General features: G+C 38.9%; 1 protein-coding gene across 1 annotated transcript; it reads left to right on the top strand.

The window, feature by feature from the left end:
- Positions 1–8: 8 nt before the first annotated feature.
- Positions 9–18,095, top strand: CXHXorf58 (chromosome X CXorf58 homolog). Its single transcript, XM_078064049.1, is given in 9 exon segments — positions 9–73; positions 590–648; positions 651–688; positions 2,499–2,593; positions 3,239–3,350; positions 9,133–9,264; positions 14,458–14,687; positions 16,881–17,043; positions 17,580–18,095. Coding segments are annotated over 9 exon segments (1,071 nt in total). The 3' UTR covers positions 17,757–18,095.
- Positions 18,096–21,346: the final 3,251 nt, after the last annotated feature.

Below are 21,346 nucleotides of genomic sequence, written 5' to 3'. Positions count from 1 at the left end.
GGGTAAGGATGGGATTGGGGGGTTTTGGAGAGGGTGATCCCTACAATCTGCTAGTGCTGAGATGTGATCCAAAGTAAGATAATTCTCTGACCTGACTGGGATGAGCCTGTTTCAAGCGAAGATTAGAAAAAGAAGTTTCTTTTTTTAGGGCCTGGTTGTCTGTTCCCAGAAAAGAATTGGACCTACTGTAACTTTGAGTATTCTACATTCTATTTTCATAGCACTTGGACTAGTTGGACAGTGTTCTTAAGAACTAACTATAATGGAATCATTTTAGGTCATGGATGTTTTTAGAAAGCAAATTTGTCTCTTCTTACATTTTTAGTTATATATGCCTTTTGCTGATAAAGTTTTAGCCAGGACTTTTTTAATCCCAAGGGAAATATTCTCAAATATCTTATATCCTCATTCTGACTGGATTCTGCAAATGACCAGTTCCAATTACCACATCCAAATGTTCTTCATTAGGTCAGTCTTAGGGTAGGGGACGGGAGGGTGCAGGGGGAAGAAGCATAAATTCAGAGTTCCCCAAGATTTTAGGAAAATGAAAACTACTTCATTAATGTTAACCTCTTGTTTTTCTTCTCAGAGCTCGTGAAGCTATTTCAGCTCAAAGGATCCAGAGAGCTTGGTTATCTCATATGGACAAAACATATTTCAACTCCTAAAGCACACAGTTTGTGCGGCGGTATGTATTTTGCTTTTTGTTTTCTCTGACAGATCTAATTACTTATAAGCTAAAAGGTCTGTTAAGTAAAGATAAAATACAAAACCTTTTTTATCTCTTCTATTTGAATCTAATAATAGTGCATGGGGTTCTGGGATTGCTTCTTTGGTTAGCCCTAAATGAATATTTCTGGATTTATTTGTAAATAATGTAGGTGACTGTTATTTCTTTCTTCTGAAACCAAAATGATGTTTTTAAAAAATTCAATTTCTTATTTGAAGATGTGGGACACTGATCGTCCAACAAGAAAAATCTCTGAATTAAAAGTGCCCTTACCTTCACCCAACGATTTCACTTCTGGGAATCCGTTATACAATATATGTACAATTTCATTGCAGTATTGTTTGTAATAGCAAAGAAATAAACCATATAATGTCCAACAGTGGGATGCTGGTTAAATAAGTGTTGGCGCTTTCATGGTGTTAAACCTTGCAGCCTTGTATGTGATTCTACAATACAAAGATAGCTAAGATATCTCATTAACGAAAAAGGCAAGTATAGAACAGTATGAATAATATGGTCCTATTTAAGTAAAAGAAAAAAAACCCCTAAGGTGCACATCCCCTCACTCCCCCCTCCCCCGCCAAAAAAACAACTCTGGCAATGCTAGCAGAGTATAAAAAGCTTTCCTTCATATAATACCAAGTATTCTAATAAAATCACCTATGAGTATAATAGTTTATAATTAGTAATAGCCACATAAAGGTAATTTTAGCAGCTCTGAAAAAAATCATGAAGTCTGAGCAGTATGTACACTTCTTCACCATCTGACCCACAGACCCATTTCTGATGCCAGTAAAAGCAGAATACCTCAGAGAAAACCCACTCAGGTAAACAGGTGACATTTCAGGTCCATAACCCATTGTCTTCACATACAGAACTTGCATTTAATTATCATAATACTGGTTTTGCTATAACTTTAGATGCTTATAATAACAGAAAGAAGGAAATTAATTCTTTTTTAAAAATCTGTTATCCTAACACTTCAGGTTCCTACCTGACATTAATAATGATTTGTCATTTTAAAAGCCCTTTGGTGTACATTTTTATGTGATTGTCATAGGCATAAAGGTTGGCAGGGTCATGTCGTGGGGCTTTAGAGTCAAAGAGACCTATGTTTGCATCCTGGCTTGTCCACTTACTACCTGTATGCCTTTGAATAAGTTACAGACACTCCCAGAGTCTCAGCCTGCTCATTGGAAGGATGAGAATGATAATATTTGAATAATATTGCTGAGTTGCAAGGATTAAATGAGGTTATGTCTATAAGGCATGTAACAGAGTGTGTGGTATATAAAAGGTACTTAAAAGCTAGTAACATTACTATTATCTTCCTCATTTTACAGTGATGATTCATTCAACATCAAATACTTGCTCAGCAAGTATTTGGAACACCTGCTGTGTTCCAAGGACTGTACTAGATGCTAGGCATACATGGTAAAGAAGAAAGACATGATCAGTACCTTCATGCAGCTTACAGTCTAGTAGAAGACACAGATTAGTTCATAGTTAATTATAATACATGGTGAAAAGTGTTGTCATAGGGAAAGAACAGTGCCTGGGATGTCAAGGAGGGACACCTACTCCAACTTGGAAGTAACTGACTCAGGGTTACACAGTTGATAAATGGAAGAGCCAAGACTAGAACCCAGGTATTCAGAACTCCAAGCCTGGTGTACTGTTCACTTTACCATGCCACCTCTGTTATTCTCAGTAAATTACATCTGGGCTGGGTACCATTTTCCATTTATAGCATCATCATCTATTTCAGGAATGTTGTGTGACGCATGAAATACTGAAGAAAGTGAGCCCCTTAGAGGCTGAGCTCCTGAAAGATCCTAGCATGAAGTGTAAAGTTAAATTCAGGTAATATTTCTATGCTAATTTATTTCAAGAAGCACTTGTTAAAATGAAGAAACCTTAGAAATTTATTTTCTCAAGTCCTCATACGTTTTCAGGGTATAATTACAGAGTAAATGTGTTATTCTTATTTACATTTATTTTTTCTTTTTTTTTCTTTTTTTTTAAGATTTTATTTATTTATTTGAGAGAGAATGAGATAGAGAGAGCATGAGAGGGGGGAAGGTCAAAGGGAGAAGCAGACTCCCCGCTGAGCAGGGAGCCCAATGCGGGACTCGATCCCGGGACTCCAGGATCATGACCTGAGCCAAAGGCAGTCCCTTAACCAACTGAGCCACCCAGGCGCCCTCTTATTTACATTTATTATGTGAGGAAACTGAGGCATGACTCTTGGGCCAAAAGTTGCCTTGAGAGTGGCTTATCTCCCATGATGTGTCCAGTGTGACACGTGAATGAGAATAATTGTGAGTGCACACACTCCACTGTGGCTCTTTCATCTCTGGAATCCATATCATTGCCCATTCTTTCCGTGCTCTGGCAGAGCCTTTACCCCGCATTCAGGAAACTATGGGAACTATCTTAAGTATAGGAGGAGAAGTAACTAAGCCCCAAGCCTGATGCCAAATCACTAATTTTTGGTCTTTATTTCAGATTTAGTGGTGAAACATTTCCACCTTTCATCGTATTTAAAATTTTTCTTCATACTGAAGGCCATGGTAACAAGTATTTCAGTGGAAAAAAATTATTTAAGCCATCAAATGAGGTGATGTTTCATGATGTATATTTTATGTTGCTTTATTTTTTAAAGATTTTTATTTATTTATTTGAGAGAGAGAGACAGAGATAGCGACAGAGAGCATGAGCGGGAAGGAGAGGGAGAAGCAGGCTCCCCGCTGAGCAGGGTGCCCAATGCGGGGCTCCATCCCAGGACCCCGGGATCACAACCTGAGCCAGAGGCAGATGCTTAACCGACTGAGCCACTCAGGTGCCCCCATTTTATGTTACTTTCGCTTCTTAACATCTATGTAGTATCTGAATTGCATTCAAAGTGGACAGACTAAGTGTTTTCACCATTAAATGGCCCAGCAGCCAGGTAGTATTTTTTTAATCATCATGTTTCAGGGTGTCTCTGTTTATTAGCAAAAAAAATATTTGGAATGAATTACTTTTAGAGGCCCTTAAAAATACTCATCACTTTTCTTTCTATTTAATTTTGGTTTGTTCATGAGAGACTCTTAACTATGGGAAAGAAACTGAGGGTTGGTGGAGGGGAGGTAGGTGGGGGGATGGGGTAACTGGGTGACGGGCGTTAAGGAGGGCACGTGATGAGATGAGCATGGGTGTTATATGCAACTGATGAATCACTGAACTCTACATCTGAAACTAATGATGTTCTATATGTTGGCTAATTGAATTTAAATTAAAAGAAAAGAAAAAAATTAAATTTTGGTTTGTTAATAATGGACTAAAGTGGCCCATTGGTCAGGGCTTTTAAATTATGCAGAACATTTGATGCAATTTTATTTTAATGACATTTTATCATGGTTTCTTTGATTCTGGTAGCATATTTAGAAAAAAAGTGTGCTGGACTATGGATTGAAAATGAACTTTTAAAACATTTATCCTTCTTTATATGATTTCTCATACTTTTAAGTTTCATATATATTTACCATAATTGTGTCTACAGCATAGGAATCACCTGAGAATCTTGTTAAAATTTTCTGGTTCATTAGATCTGGGAAGGGACCTGAGATTCTGCATTTCTAACCGGTTCCCGGGTGCTACCACTACTGCTGGTCCATGGACCCCACTTTTAATAGCAAGGCTCTGCAGTGCTACTACAGTGTAGGTTTTGCTCCTTTGGCCCTTAAACATGACTATAATTGAGGGAAAAAATGTGTGCATTCTCATACTTAGCCTTTTATAAATCATACATCAAAGGTTATTTTCCCGTAGCCTTCTGGAGATATTTTACATGAAATGTATGGCCCATCCAAAATCATCAGTAATGGTGCATGTTCAGGATAGACCACTCAGCCTGGGAGTTTCTGATCAGATCCAGGATATACAGCATTTATTCTCTGGAGAATATTAGAAAAGAAAAAGAGACTGCTTTTCTCTGTGTTCTCAGGCAACATCAGAGAACATTTCATTCAGTTTCAGAATATATCAAATGGACTCTGTGTTTTCATATGGAATATGGTGTTCTGGAAACATTAGTATTTGTTCATTTATATAGAATGACTTCACATGCAAAAATTGATATTTATCCTATGCTCAAGGAATAAATTCATGCCACATTTATGTACAGAATAAGCTTATCATTCCTATAAAATATCATCAATTGTTGCTTTTCTGAGATTGCATGATGAGACTGTTCCAGGAACAGAAATTCTCCTGGGTCAGCTCCTGGTGGCCCCTACTGTCTGCAGGCCGGAGCAAATGAGAAACTTAAAGGCTGTGACTGGAAAGGACTGTGTGTATATTAAAACTCATTAAAATGCTGTATAATAACTTTAGTTTTTATTTAAATTACAAAGTGACTGTTGGGAAAAAAAGAAATAGCACAGAGATTTTTAAAAAAGGAAACTGTGCCTCATGCCTTTCTTCTCTGTGCTGTGACTTTCACTCACCTGGGGTGAACACTGTTAATAGTTTACTGTGTATCCTTCATTTTTTTTTGCCCATAAAAATGCTCACACAAATATGTTTTTTAAAAATTTTTGTTCTTACTATAAAAATGTGATAACACTGTTTAGTTTGAGTTTTTCACTAAACATTCTGAGAGGATTTAAATGATGAGAACATGAAAGAACAGATTAGGATTCCTTTTTCAGCTTCGTAACAAACTGGTAACACTTGGATTCATGGTTGATAAAAAACCTGTAGAAGGAGAATTTTTCTAAGTTTGCATCAGTCCTTTGAATGTAGAAATTGTGTGTTGAGCAAACTGATCCAACTTTCCTAAGTTCACTTCTTTCTCTTTTTTTTTTTTAAGATTTTATTTTTTTAAGTAATCTCTACACCCATCGTGGGGCTCAAACCCACAACCCCAAGATCAAGAGTCTCACAGTCTACCGACCGAGCCAGCCAGGAGCCCCCACTTAATTCTTAGTATGAAATAAATAAGTCAGTTTTAGTTCAGACGTGTAATTTAAGTTCACTGATGAACACAGTTTTGTTGTTGTTCTGTCTTTTCTCTGGTTCTTACTTCCAATTCTAGTTTCATTTCCTTATCATTTCCCAACAGTATTTCTCGTGTATTTACACACACACACACACACACACACACACAGTAAAAACAAGTGAAAGGACATAGAATAGCCTAAACCGCCTTAGAGAAGAAGAACAAACGTTTCCATTACCTGACTTCAAGGCTTAAAAAGCTGCAGTGATCCTGACAGTGTTGTGATGGCTTAAAGATAGACATGTAAATCAATGAGATAGAATAGGGAATTCAGAAATATATGCACTCATAGATGATCAGTTGATTTTCATCAAATGTGCCAGGTCAGTTCAAATGGTGCTAGAACAATTGGATAGCCATGTGTACAAAAAAGAGATCTCATTTCAGTTACCTACTTCGATGATCTATTTTCAGAGCAATGCTTATTTACAGACGGTTGTCACTATAGTTCATCCTCCAGCTATATTTAGAATATTCTAAAGCCTTGCTACTCAGTGTGGTCTACAGACCCACAGCACTGGCATCCCCTGGAACTTATTAGAAATGTGGACTATCAGCCCCCACCCCAGACCCACTGAATTAGCACCTGTGTTTTAACAAGACCCCCAGACAATCCTAGGCACAATATAGTTTGACAAGCACTGTCATAAAGGTGCCCCCCACCAACACACACCGTGGCCTGGAATGCCTCCGGGTAATTGACAGTTCTGAAACATTAATGTCCAGCAACCATTCGTTTAAATTGAAGATCCCTGTTCTTTTTGAGGATTGGGCATTTATGTAAAAAGGAAAAACATTATTATTAATAATAGCTGCCCTTATTGAGCACTGTCAAGTACTGTGTTAAACATTTTGTGTGCATTATCATTTAATTCTCATAAACTCTAGAATGTAGATTCTGTGGCTGTCTTCCATTTTAAACGACTAAGTCACTTGCCTAAGGTCTCACAGCTAGAAAGGGAAGGAACCGATATCAAAACCCAGTGATCCTGATTCCAGAGCCTGTGCTCTTAACCACTCTTGAGTCAGGAAGCCTGCTCAATATGTTCTCTTATACGGCCCCCTGATAACTCCAGTGAGGTACATGTTATTCCCATTTTTGCCTGTGAGGAAGCTGGAACTCGGAGAGGCTTGTCAGGGGCAGAACTGAGGCTTGAATACTCCCCCCATCTATCCGCCGCCCTGTGCCCACTTCAACCCCAGCAGGTGTGCTGCTTTCATGAATTTGGAGCCCGTATATAACTGAACTGCTCCAAACCAGGAAACTCTGTGCCTGTGCTGGGATACCAGTTACTGCTACCTTCGTAAGTGAGAATTTCCAGCTGGGCGGGGAAGTGACTTGAGATAGTAGAGTAACTTCACGAGCGCAGGTCTGGATCTAGGCCAGCACGGAGCTGCAGGCCTGTGGGGGCTTCTGGGCCACGGTGATGCCAGGTATCAGGGGAGGTGTCAAATTTAGAGATGCCCCCCTTTGACCTTTTGAGTCACCCACTAAGAATGGAACCTGCCTCTTGAATCCTAGTCTGATTGGCGGCTATCCTGGGCTCCTTGCCCGGTTTCCACCCTTCCCTTTCACCTGGGGCTGGGCCCTTCTTAACCATCCCTTCCGACCCAGAAGCACTTTCCTGAAGCTGGCCATCTCCAGCAGATGCCGGAGAAAGAACATCCTGGCCGTTGGAGGGCAAACTTTTTTCAAGCCCCTGTCGCAAGTGGGCAGCGAGCCTGCCCCACGCTGCCAGGCATAGGGTTTTTTTGGCTGGACACTGGGATGGGCCTGACACAGCTGAGCCCTACAGCTGAGGCACTGTACAAATAAGGAAACTGGGGCTTGGAGAGGTTGTGGGTGGTGGCTGAGGGGCGTAGAGTGGGGAGGGACTGACAAGAAATACCCTTACGGAGTAACTTGAGCTAAAGTAAAATACAGTTATAGCTAAAGAAATTCTCAAAGCAGAAATTGTACAGTTTTCAGACGTGTTCTCTGTACAGTTTATTTGCTTTTACCTTTAGTGTTACTGTGAGAATGGTTAATGAGAGCCCACAGGAAATTAATTGCAAGAAAGCGTAATGGTGACACGTGCCAACACTGCCTTCTCTTTAAGATGCGTGCTGTGTGAAGAAACTAATGAAATGGAAAACAAAGATGATCTGCCTAAAGGAAGGTTCATCACATAAACAGTTTCTGTCCCTTCAGTTTAGTGCATTAGGAATAGAACTACAACCATCTGAATATTCTTCCATTTTCCATGTGTGTCCATGTTCAAAGCTTTGGAATTAGAAAAATAAATAAAAAAGGAATATTCTCAATAACAAAAGTGAAAAATGAAATGGACAATACATTCAGGCTCATTCTTGTATTGTGTGTTAAGTAAAAAGAACACATTCCAAATTTCGATCTCGTCTCAAGTGGCCTCATATCAGCATTATAACCTGGAGTTCCCATGCTTTCACAAATACACATTCTGAGATACAAAGGGGAAGAGAAACTGATCTGGAATCCAAAGGTATTTGAATTTTCATCTAAGCCAGTCTCCCTTCTCATAAGCATATACTTTGTGGCCAGAAGCACAGATATGTAATATAAATATGTGTTAGAAGAGTCAGCACATACTTATGGGGGGTGGGAACGAGGGTGGGGAGTACTTAAGTCTCTACTCACAGTCTATGTATAGCTCTTAGCAAAGGATGGGCATTATGTGAAAGGGTATGGTACAAACAGGGCCAGATGAGATTTGGGCCTCCGTATTTTCTATCTTCTACCTCTGCCCTATCAGGGGCTGTCCTTGAGTACAAAATGCCAACATTTCAGAGAGAGAAAAAAAAAAATGCTTTGCTACTCTGGCCACAGAGAATGAGGTCTGAAGGAGAGGGAGGCAATCTGAAACGTACATGTTTCCATTTGGGGGCGAGGTATTAACTAACACATAAAAGAGAGCTGGCCTTAGGAACACCTTTCCCTGCAGTTCCTAAGGCAACCTATTTAATAACCAAGGAAGCTTTCTCTGCCTTGACAACACGAATGACGCTAGAGATTTGTTTTGTTAAGGGAAAAGAATGTTTTTTAAGGGGGAAATAACCAGATTTTTAAAACACTGTGGTTCTCTGAGGGTTGTAGACTCAGCTACTCCTCCAGCTACATTTTAAAACTATGTATATATGGTTATGGAAACAAATTTTAAATGGTTTAAAAACTCCTATACAATCTTTTCTTTGTAAATATGGTCTTTTTATTGAATAGCAAGCTGCTAGGAGAAAGGAACAATATTTGATGTATTTGTCAGAAGAAATATATAAAATATGCACTGATAATTGTTGCTATTATACTACTGTTTTAAAGGTCTGTTTTCTATTCTCTTTATAGGGAGTGGCTGATGCTTGCAAAATGATGGGGAAAAAAAAGTTTTACCATCAAGTTATGGAAGATGAACATCTTTTCCAGAAATTCAAAGTAACTGATGAAATAGATATTGTCACCCTGAAAGATTACATGCAAGTAAGGAATTGAGATTTAGATATTAGAAACAACAATTTAAAAAAATCTTCTGGGGGCATCTGGGTGGCTCAGTTACTTAAGCGTCTGCCTTCGGCTCAGGTCATGATCTCGAGGTCCTGGGATCAAGCCCCTTGTCCGGCTCCCTGCTTAGCAGGGAGCCCGCTTCTCCCTCTTCCTCTGCCCCACCCCCCTCATGCTCGCTCGCTCTCTTTCTCTCTCTCAAATAAATAAAATCTTTAAAAAAATATCTTTTAAAAAGCCTCCTGACCTTGTCCTCCAAGAAGAAAATTTCATTCATTTTTTTCATTATAGAAAAATACACACAATATAAAATTTACCATTTTAAATGGTACAATTCAGTGACATTAAGTACATTCACAATGTTGTGCAAACACCGCCACTATCTAGTTCCAGAACCTTTTTGTTGCCCCAAAAGGAAACCTCACATCTATTAAGCTGTCACTCCCCATTCCTCCCCATCACTCTAGCCCCTATCAACCACTAATCCGTTTTCTGTCTCCTTGAATTTACCTATTCTGGGTAGCTTGTATTAATGGAATCATATAATATTTGGCTTTTGCATCTGGGGAGTGATAGCTAATGAATGTGGCCTTTCTTTTGGGGGCAATAGAAATGTTTTGGAATTAGATAGTAGTGCTACTTTTAAAATGGTTAAAATGGTGAATTTTATATTATGTGAAATCAAGTACATGGTTTTGAAAGAGTGCATGATGGAGATTTGACCTAGTAAGGAAGGGTTCTATTAATATTTGGATTATTATTTGGATGCTTTGTGCTACAAGTGACAGAATACTCCCAACCACAAGAGGCTTAAACAACAAAGGACATTTATTGTCCCATGTCAGAAGTCCACAGATAGGTGGGTCCTGGGCTAGCTAATGCAGCAGCTCAAGGACATCAGGGTTCTGGGTCAGCTTCTCTACGGTGCTTCACATGGTGACAAGATGACTATCACATTCTTAACTTCCTTCAAAGGCAGGAACAAGGGGACTCTGAAGCATCGTTTTCCTTTTTATCGCAAGAAGAAAAATCTTTGGGGGTACTTGGGTGGCTCAGTTGCTTAAGCATCCAACTCTTGATCTCAGCTCACGTCTTGATCTCAGGGTTGTGAGTTCAAGCCCTGGGTTGGGCTCCATGCTGGGTGTGGAGCCTACCTTAAAAAAAGAAAAGAAAAAAGAAAAATCTTTGCCAGAAGCCCCCAACAGACTTCCCCTCAGGTCCCATTGGTCAGAACTGGATCACATACTCCCCCTAACCTCATCACTGATAAAGGGAAATGGGATCATTTTCCATGATTGACTTAGAGCAATCATGGTTCATGTGCTGGGGCCCTCCTTCCTGGAACATATTGCTGTTCCATACTTGAAAAAAAAAAAAAAATCCGGGCTCTGGAGGCAAGGGAGAAGTGGGAAATGGTTGATGGGCAGGCAATCAACAATGTGTCACAGCGTCAGTCCAGGGCTGAGCAGGTGTTGCGCCCCAGGCAGAGGCTCTGTGGCAGGAGGAACTGCAGGGCCCGAAAGCAGGTCTGTGGGGTAGAGAAGAGGGAGCAGAGGGTTTGGTACGTAGGCAGCCTGGAGGGCTGGGAAGAGAGCATCAGGCAGGCCTTTTGACCACAGCAAGGTGTTTTTCTTTTTCTTGATCCTGTGTGCAAATAGAAGCTGATGCTTCTTAATGGGTTAAGAAATGAGGTGATCTAATCTAATGAGTGAAGAGATCTGTCTGGCTGCAGTGTAGGGAATGGATTAGAGGATAGCAAGAGCCTTCTCCTAGTTTGGATGTTCCTGCTGTATCTCAGGAGAAATGGTGGTGTCTTGGCGGAGGGCTGTGAGGCTGGAGACAAGAGAGATAAGTAGAGAGTAAAAGCAGTGGGCCCTGGTGACAGATGGGGGCCAGCTAAAGAGAGGTGTCCAGCATGGCTCCCAGGTTCCTGGTTTGCATAACAGGCTGGACAGCAGTACTAAGTCAGGAAACTTAAACTAGATACCTGATTAATAATAATAGCAAATGCTCAGTAGTGCCAATTCCTTTTCTTCTCATAACAACCCTAAGAGGTAGGTACTATTATTACCACCATTTTACAAGTTCTAAAGACGCAAGGGATCCCCAAATTCTGGCTCATAATAATAATAATATATGGCCTTCACTATTCACTCAGTTGCTTCATTGTGACACATGAAATTAATGCAGTGCCTTAGAGACTCCCAATTATGCTTTATTTCCTTTAGAGTCTTAACCTGGAAAATGAGGGGATTGAACCAGGAAATAAGTAGCGCTTGGGGATGCCAACTATCTTTGCTAAGGACATGGGTCACATACTTGCAGAGTGTGACTATGCCAAGGATTGGTGCCATAGGAAGAAGTCCCAGATAGACATGTTGGGAGAAAGAAACTTGATGATTGCTGACTTTTTTTTTTTTTAAAGATTTATTTATTTATTTGACAGAGAGAGACACAGCGAGAGAGGGAACACAAGCAGGGGGAGTGGGAGAGGGAGAAGCAGGGAGCCAGATGCGGGGCTCAATCCCAGGACCCTGGGATCATGACCTGAGCCGAAGGCAGATGCTTAACGACTGAGCCACCCAGGCACCCCAGATGATTGCTGACTTTTATTGAGCCCCTTATGGAAACAGCACTGTTGTTGGCTCTTTTTTTAAAAAAAAAAAAATTTGAGAGAAAGAGACAGAGAAACAGAGCACAAGCAGGTGGAGGGGCAGAGGGAGAAGCAGACTCCCCACTGAGCAGGGAGCCTGACATGGGGCTCCACCCCAGGACCTGGGATCATGACCTGAGCCGAAGGCAGAAGCTTAACCGCTTAACTGACTGAGCCACCCAGGCACCCCTTGTTGGCTCTTTTTGTGCATATTATCTCCTTTAATCTTCAAGTGTGTAAATTATGTGACCCTTTAACAGATGAGAACAATGGAGTTTAATAAGATTTTTAAAAACTTGGGGCACCTGGGTGGCTCAGTCGTTAAGCGTCTGCCTACAGCTCAGGTCATGATCCCAGGGTCCTGGGATCGAGCCCCACATTGGGCTCCCTGGTCCGCAGAGAGCCTGCTTCTCCCTCTCCCTCTGCCTGCCGCTCTGCCTATCTGTGCTCTCTATGTCTCTGTCAAATAAATAAAAACTAATGATGTAATGTATGGTGATTAACATAACAATAAAAAAATTAAAAAAGAAAATCTTTAAAAAAGAAAAAAAAGATTTTTAAAAACTTGCCCAAAGTCACATATCTAAGTGCAGAGCAGGTCATTGACAGTTCTGAGATGTTTACTCATTTTACTACTCCACTCTCAGCAGGTAAAATATACAGGCAGTCCTCACTTTGTGCGGTAGTGCAGGGCCATAAAATGACCGTTCAGGGGCACCTGGCTGACTCTGTCAGTGGAGCGTGCAACTCTTGATCTCAGGGTTGTGGGTTCAAGCCCCACATTGGGTGTAGAGATTTTTTAAAAATAAAATCTTTTAAAAAATGACCTGAAACCATGCAAAGCAAACTTAATAATCAATGTGAAAAATCATGATTGTTCCATGCCTTTCAGAAAAATCTTGTCAAAACATTAAAAACTCTCTTATTGTCTGTTATAAATATATAGGAAAACAAAAAACAAAACATTTATTATGCTATAATTTAAAACATTGGAAACATTGAGGAGGAAAAGTGTTTTATTTCTTTGTAAAAAACTTATCAACTGTAAATATACTAAAAACCATTGAATTATATACTTTATATGGGTGAATTGTATGGGATGTGAATCTCAATAAAGCTTTAAAAAGCAGTGTATGAGGAGTAGTTTAAACAGTGCTTGCTTTCTTGTTCTTCTCATATAGCTTACAGTACATAGTGAGCATCTTTTCCATGCCTTGGTGAATTGTCACACTCTTAAGTTCGGATTACCTACCAACATTTTATCCTTTACACATTAAATGTGAAATCTCTCAAAGTTCCTGTAATGTGAAGAGTCTTTTTTGTCAATGTCACTTCCTCTGGGACAGCTTCATCCTTTTCGTCACAACCACTTTCCTCAATTATGCTGCCAAGTTCACCTTCAGCACGTTCCTCTAGCTGCCCACCCTCAGTCTCTTGAATGATGGCAGTGTCAATATCCCCTCGTCACCTATTTCTTCTAGAACTCCATTTACCTTTGATTTGAATTTCATTTCATTTTGGTTTCTCTTTTGGCCTATTCTTTTGATTATCTTTTTTTTTTTTTTTTTGGTAAAATGGCACAGGGGTTTATCACTGGGAGACAAAGAGGTGATACAACTAAATAACAGATCCTCAGTGACCAATTGCTGACACTTTGGAGGAAGGGACATGATTTGTCACTCATCACCACACACATCTGTTATGTCTGTAGTGATCTATGGACTGGAGAGCTATCAGCAAAGTTTGTACTTTATGCAGTTAAGTTATACTGGGGAAACTGAAATTTGAGACAAGTTGTTGGAGGACTGGGCTTATTCAATCAAATGGTAGTAAGTAAAATTTGTGCATGCCTAAATGATACAAAAGAAAGACTCCTTGTATATGTGTGTGTGTGCGATATACCCTAAATGCCTAGCTGATAAGCATTGTAGATCCTCCGGCCTACTCCTATGTCTTAAATGAACATTTTATAAGGTTGCATCAATTATATATATTTGCACTTTAACATTCCTAATTTGATATTTTAAATTTAAAAAATAAATAAATACAAGTGGGATTTCTACAAAGCTCCAAATGAAAATCGTGAAATTCGCCACTTAGTACCAGAGGTGAACTCATTATTCTTATAAAAAGGTTTGTGCAAATGTCCTCTCAACCCAAGCATGTTATGAACAAGCACTACCAGGTATGCAGATCATGTATTTGGCATTAAAATGTTTATTCATTAAATAAAATAAAATGTTTATCATTAAATAAAGATTTAGTGAGTGTGGTACTATGAGCGTGATACTGCGTGATGAGGATCGTGCCTTCTCGGGGGGGAGCTAAGTACACAGACAGCTAAAACATCAAGTAGTCAGGAATAAGCCATAGAAGAAAGTAGCTGATAAAGTTCAGAGATGGGCTCAAGGAATGCTTTTTGGATGAAGTGACAATGGATATTTGAACCTTGGGAAATGTGTCTAAAAACATTCTGGAGTACCCACAACTGATCATTCTTACTTGTTTTTTCCATATAGTATTCCAGTCTCCTGGATGAGACCCCTGCATCTTCTGGTGGCAGAAATAACTACTGGCGAAAATTAAACCTCGAAAACATCCCCAGGACAATGATAATATATGACATAGTTGATTATGCAGAGTCTGGAATAATCTCAAACCGTCTACAAAAAGAAATGAAGTATCTATTACGGAGACCACAAACAGAAGAGATGCGTCAACACCAGCTACAGATTGTTTCTGAAGTTAGGTAAAAGTGATATTTTAATGGGGTCACAATACTAGGGGCATTTCTGAAAATGTTCACATTCTGCCAAATAGCTCATGAAAGATAATAATAGGGCATATGGGGAAAATAGGGTTGAGGCAGATTGCTCAAAATGTAGGCATCTTTGTAAACAGAGCACTAACAAAAAGGACAACTGGAACCTGGGGAGATAACTCATACCACCAGACAGGCAGCTCAGGACGGCTGGAGGCCACCACAGCAAATATAAAAAATGTACAACGAGAGAGCAGAAATGCTGGCCTCTCTTTAATTAGAGCAGGCAGTGGGTACGGAGATAATGCAGATGGAAGTAGAGCCCTGGGCTAGTGTGGTTGCCTTTTAAGTGGACATGAGAAGCAGTGCAACCTGCCAATAACCAACCCCCCCTCCCAAGGCAGGGAGCATGGGGGATGGCAGTCAGGGTGGACTGGGGGGTGGGGGGTGCCTCTGGAGAGAGAGCCCTAGATGCAGGTGCTAATTCTTGTTTTCATAAATACAGCCAAAAGGGCTCCCATTGCCTGTGCTGCACACAACTGAGGACCTTTTCCTTTTCTGCTGAAGGTCATAATTCTACTCTTGTGATTCCAGCTCCCCTTGCTGAGGACAAATTGCATATAAATTACAGTGACATTGTTCCCTTCTTTAGCAATAGCATGTGAGCCAATTCACATTATAGAAACTCATGTTGTAGCAAAATAGACTGTATTATGATCTGAAACAATACGGACAGAATATGACTGCTCCAATTATATTCCTTTTTTCTTTCCATTACAAGTCTCACCTAGCCCATCTTATTTACAAATGAAGCTTTCTTTCTTAAGAAAAAAGAAAGAGATAATCAGATTGAAGAGGATCTATTGGTAGTCTATTTCCACAGCGTCATATTTGAAATGAAAAAATACTCCTTTAGTACATGAAGACACTGGTGATCCACTGTCAGGCAAACACACTGGGTTTTTTCCAGGGCTAGAGATGAGTGGTGCTGACCCAATAATATAATTTAGCCCATATATTTTATGATCAAGGCTATACATTTGCCAGACAGATGGCCTGGTGTAGGGTGTCGTCTGCCATCATGAAATAGATTTTCTCTAACTCATCTATATAAGCACTGAATATAGAACTTAACCCTATTACCACCAAGGTCAAATAAATGATGTAATTTTCCCTGCCACCATATATAACCCCAGGTTCCCTGCTATTTGGACTCTTGCTAGTGATTATCTAAGAATGAGTCATCTGAAGAGCCAAATGAAGTAGCCAAATCCTAAATCAATGAAAGAGGGAAAAGTACTTTCTTACAGGTTTCTTTGAATGCAGTGTTAGTTTGGGATCTCCCAGGAGATCAAATATTTGGATATGAGTAGTCTATTTGGGAGGTGATTCCCAGAACCACTGATGAAAGGGAAACAAGGAGGGGCAGGCAGCCAAAACAGCGTGTGTTAGCAAACAAGTTACTTCTGCGGGTAAGTGGAGCTTAATCCCTTCTGGGAATGTCCAAGCCATCGCAGAACGTGCAACTCAAGTTATCCTGCGGGGGCAAGGGAGTTGGGATATTTATACGCCGATGTACATCAGGCACTGGCTAAGGACTGTTTAGGAGGGGAAGTATTAATTCTCAGGTCCTTTCCCCGCACATGGGCCCTTGTTTTCACAAGAAAGCTGTTACGCTGAGCGAGGCTGATGCTGGCGGTTGGAAGTTGGGCCTATGTGCTTTGCAGTGGTGAGGCCTAGGGGGCTATGGGCACGACGCCACCTGTATCTGATCCCAACACTGATAAGAACAGCTTGTTTTCTCAGCCATTATGAAATTTAACACCTTTTTGTGTTAGTATATGGTGTGTGTGTGTGTGTGTGTGTATAATTCAAATGACTACTACATGGTATTTTCCAGGAAAACTGATTTTAAATTGATACCATGTTTTATAATTTTCATCATCATCGTGATCCACATCATCATTTTTACACCTTCATATGGCACAAATAAAGAACTACACCATATAATTTAAGCAGAAATGATAAGTCTGGCCTAAAAACTTGCATGCAGTATTGCTCCAGATACTGAGGCCTATGATCTAGTTGCTGGAAGATGCTTTAATAAAATTTGCAACTTGCTTTACATTTAAATGTTATTTGGTGCATTTTTTTCCTGTCTGTAATTCAAATCTTTTCTAGATGCCCTTCATCCTTTTCAGCTATCAAACCTTTATATCGGCCCTACCAACAGCAGAATCAAATTAAACATCTGGGTCGTCGATCCAAGCAAGCTCAAATGAAAGTTGAAAAAATGAAAAAAGCCTATAAGATGGCTAAAGAAAAAACTGCTTCCATGGGGACGGTAAGTTGAACTTGTACTGAATTCATTGTTTTGGACACTATTCAAACTGTAAGTCATTCTATTTGTATAAGTAGAATTTCCTAATCTACAAGTTCAAGGCTGAAACACCTTTGGTATGTACTTGGATAGTATAAAGCTGTGTTCCTCTTGGTAACATATGTTTTAAAAACTCTTCAACAGTATGGCTGACCTGATAAATACCGGCTGTTTTGGCTCATCTAATATGAGGGGGCCAACAACAGTAGTCTCTGTATGTTGACACTGTTGATTCAGCACATCTCAAATGGTGCTTTTCTCAAAATAAGTCATTTCTATCCAAGCTTATTAAAAACTGTATGTGTAAAGTCGGCCTCAGTACATTCCTACATGGTAGGATATTTGCAACTAACATGTATTCACATATTGCTTTGTCATTTTTTTTAAATCTGCTGTAAATGTTTGGAGACGAGGCTAAGTATAAACAGCCAGTATAAAAACAGAAAGTAGTAAAAACCAAATGTAAAATCTTTTCCTCTTTTGTTTATACTTCTACCTAGGAACCACAGACGGACACACGAGGTACAAGGCAGCGACAGACAATCATCTTCTCTACCCCACCTTTTGACATTGTGAAAGTTGATGAGCTCATGCCAGATGAGGAATTGGAAAAACAAGAAAAGGAGTTGTTCGCCTGGTATCAAGACTTGTATATTAATAGTCCTCCGTCATGTTAATGTGTAGCTAACTGATAGAAAGCCAAATTATTTAACAATCTGCTTGTCTTGCTAATATGCATATTAAAGGAAAAGGAAATACATAAACAAGCCTTCAGGATGCTCTCTTAACCAAATGTGTGACCGATTTTTAAGCCCTTTTAGTATTACCATAAGTACTAATATTTTTTTACTGAGAGAATTTTAGTCTGAATAATGATTTCTACTAGATGCCCTCAAACTAGCTGTATACGGTTTTACTCAAGAAATGATGAGTAAATTAGTCCCTGGAACTTTTACTCAATTTTGATTTTCCTTTGTTTTTAAAAACATCTAAACAGGCCATGTTTAGCATAAATATTAGAATTCACAGAATAAAAGGCTATTCTTGAGTCAGCTTCCAGTGCCTTTTTTTTTTTTTTAACTGGCATGTTGTTTTTACAGAGCACCTTTTGATTGACCTATTCTGAATTATAATAAAACTAATACTGAATTCGTTACTATAGTAGGCGTGACGTAGCATACCTAATCATTATGGAGGATCGCAAGGACCTAGGGCAGAATGTCTCATCTGCTTCAATGCTGTATTTGGATATTTTTCAAGTATAAAAATTGTTTTGAGTAATATTTACCAATCTCCTTTTGATTATTTTATTCCTGATACAGTACAAATTATTGATCCTTTTTTGTGATCTAGGCTGTTGGATTATATCAAACCTTACCAGGGACTATGATAATTAAACAAAGTGCATTCTTTATTGAACTTTAAAAATACAATTTTTTATTTTGGTTAACATGTAAGATACGGAGGTTGATTGCTGATTTAACTCAGGCAAGCAGCCTATAAATGGATCTCGTTCCCTGTAAAAACATTCTCTTAAATGATAAGGAATATTGGAGTAAATGTGTATGATTCCCACTAGAATATAGTTAACATAAACATGTACTCTACCATATTAATATATTATCATTTGATACCCAAAAATAGGATGGATAACCCCCTTGTTTTCAGAGCTTGTACTGGATGCCGGTTGAATAGAAAACACGTATTTGTCCTCATGAGTCACACATACTCATTCGTTAAATTGGGAAGCAGTCCCTCATCCAGTCAAACGTATATGGAGTTCAGTCTACCCATAGTATGTGCAATAACAAAGCTAAGGAAGATTTCAGGTAGCAAGATGAAAGAAAAAGACAAAGGAAATACTTCTCGTATTTCATTAGCTCTGACTTTGTCCCATTGTAAGGCCTAGCTACAAGGGAGGCTGGGAAGTGTACACTTGTTTTGGGCAGTTCTGTACCCAACTAAAATGCTATTGTTATAAAAGGATAATGGATATTAAGGCATAAGTAGCATCAGCTGCCAGACAGAGATCAGGTCTTCTATTGATTATTTTAACTTACATTAAACAGTATAACCACATCACAGAAAATCTTTTTAAAGGTAGAATTACACATAATCTCATCACTGTAATATAACAACTGTTTTCATTTGCTTATATCTTTCTAAATACATATTTTCACTTGGTTGTAGTCATAAATACAATAGATTTAAAATTTCTACTTAATATATTATACCTTAAACATTTAAAAAAATAATTTTTCATGGCCACATGATAGCCCATTGGGTTGATGTGGCATAATTTACTTAACCATACCCATATCATTGGATAATTCCGTGATTCTAATTTTTCATTGTTGTTGCTAATTAACCCTAGAGTGAATATCTTCATACAGTCTTTTTTCTTTCAGTTATCTTTCTGTTACTTATTTTTGACCTAATTGCACTGTAATCAGAATACATGGTTTGTATGATACTGATTCTGGGAAACTTGTTGACTTTATAGCTAAGTATATGGTCAGTTTTCATAAATGTTTCTTGCACTCTGAAGAAAAAATGTACATTCTTCTCTAGTTGGATACAAGATCCTATTCATGCCCTTTTGATCAAGCTTATTAATCAGATTATTTATATTTTCTATATACTACTAATTTTTGGTCTATGTGACAACAATTACTGACAAAGGTATATGTTATATCAGTTTCTCCTCATACTTCTGTCAATTTTTGCTTTATGTTATTTGAAGATATCATCAGGTACACATATAATTTCAGAATTAGTGTCTCTTCCTGACAAGTTGAATGTTATCTTTATGTAGTTACTATCTTTATTCCTTTTAAAAATATATATTTATTTATTTGCTTGCTGAGCAGGGAGCCCAATGCAGGGCCCGATCCCAGGACCCCAAGATCATGACCTGAGCCGAAGGCAGACGCTTAACCAACTGCGCCACCCAAGCATCCCGCTATCTTTATTCCTAATAACCCATTTTGCCTTGAAAACTATTTTGTCCAATATGAACAGAGCTACTCTAGCTTTCTTCTGGTTAGTGTCTGCCTAGCATATCCATTTCCATCTTTTCATATTTTCAATCTTTTTATGTGTCAGAGACTGGTTAGATGCTCACTAATTCCATTTCTTCTTCCTGGAAACACAGGAAGAAGCCCAGCCTCTGCAGTTATGTTGGGACCACTGAGGAATGTAGACAGAAGCGATGTATGCCACTTCTAGGCTTGGCCCCTAAAATGCTGTGCATAGTCTTAAATGTGCTCTCTCCCCTGCTCACATGGCTCAAGGCAAAGAACTCCAAGATGGTAGAACTAGGATCGACAGATACCAGATTCCTATGTCACTGATTGAAGGAGTGACAGCCAAAGCAGGAACCTTACCTGATGAACTATGATGTGAGCAAAAATTAAACCTTGTGTTAAGCCCCAGTGAACTTAGGGGTTGTTTGTACCAGCAGCTAACGTGAATTATTCTGATATACCACGTCTTTGTATTTTAGGTTTTCTCTAGGATACAACAAATATCTGGATTGTTTTGTTTTGTTTCATTTTAGTCCAATCTGAGGATATCTTTCTTTTGACTGGTGAGTCTAGAACATTTACACTTTATTGGGATTTTAATTAGTTGTTGGTATGTGGAATTCTCTTTACCATTTTATTTTGTGATGTCTATCCTGCTTTTTCTGTATCTTCTCTGCTTCCTATTTTCTTTCAGATTATTCTTTTGATTCCATATTTTCCCTTCTATTGGTTTGGAAGTTGTATACTCTATTTCTCTTCTTAGTGATTACTCTTAAATTTCAGCATGTGTACTCAAAATCTAAATCAATAGCTCCACTCCTCCCAAACTATCCAAGGGCCTTAGGATGGCTAATCACCATCCTCTTGTCTTAAAAGTTATTGTTATCTAATATTTTAGCACCATCTTATTTTTAACCTCCAAATGAGACGTTCTTGTTGTTCTATAAATCTCAGACTTTCCTTCTGGGATCATTTCTCTTTATCCTAATGTATCCTAATCTTAAAAGCTCCTTTAATGAGCATCTTTTGGTGATAACTCTTTCAGATTTGGGTTTTCTGAAAATGCCCTCATTTCACCCTATTCTTAAATACATCATTTAAGTAGGTGTCAAATTCTACCTAGACGGTGGTTTTCTCTCAGCAATCTAAAGTTATTGTTCCATTGTTGCTGCCAGGCTAGTTCCTTTTAAATGATCTCTCTTTTCTCTCTGACAACTTTTAAGATTTTCTCTTTGCATTTT

This window comes from Halichoerus grypus, chromosome X (assembly GCF_964656455.1).
Source record: "Halichoerus grypus chromosome X, mHalGry1.hap1.1, whole genome shotgun sequence".
Classification (NCBI taxonomy): domain Eukaryota; kingdom Metazoa; phylum Chordata; class Mammalia; order Carnivora; family Phocidae; genus Halichoerus; species Halichoerus grypus.
Note: the sequence above shows the minus strand (reverse complement) of the source record. Positions and strands in the feature narration are given on the sequence as shown.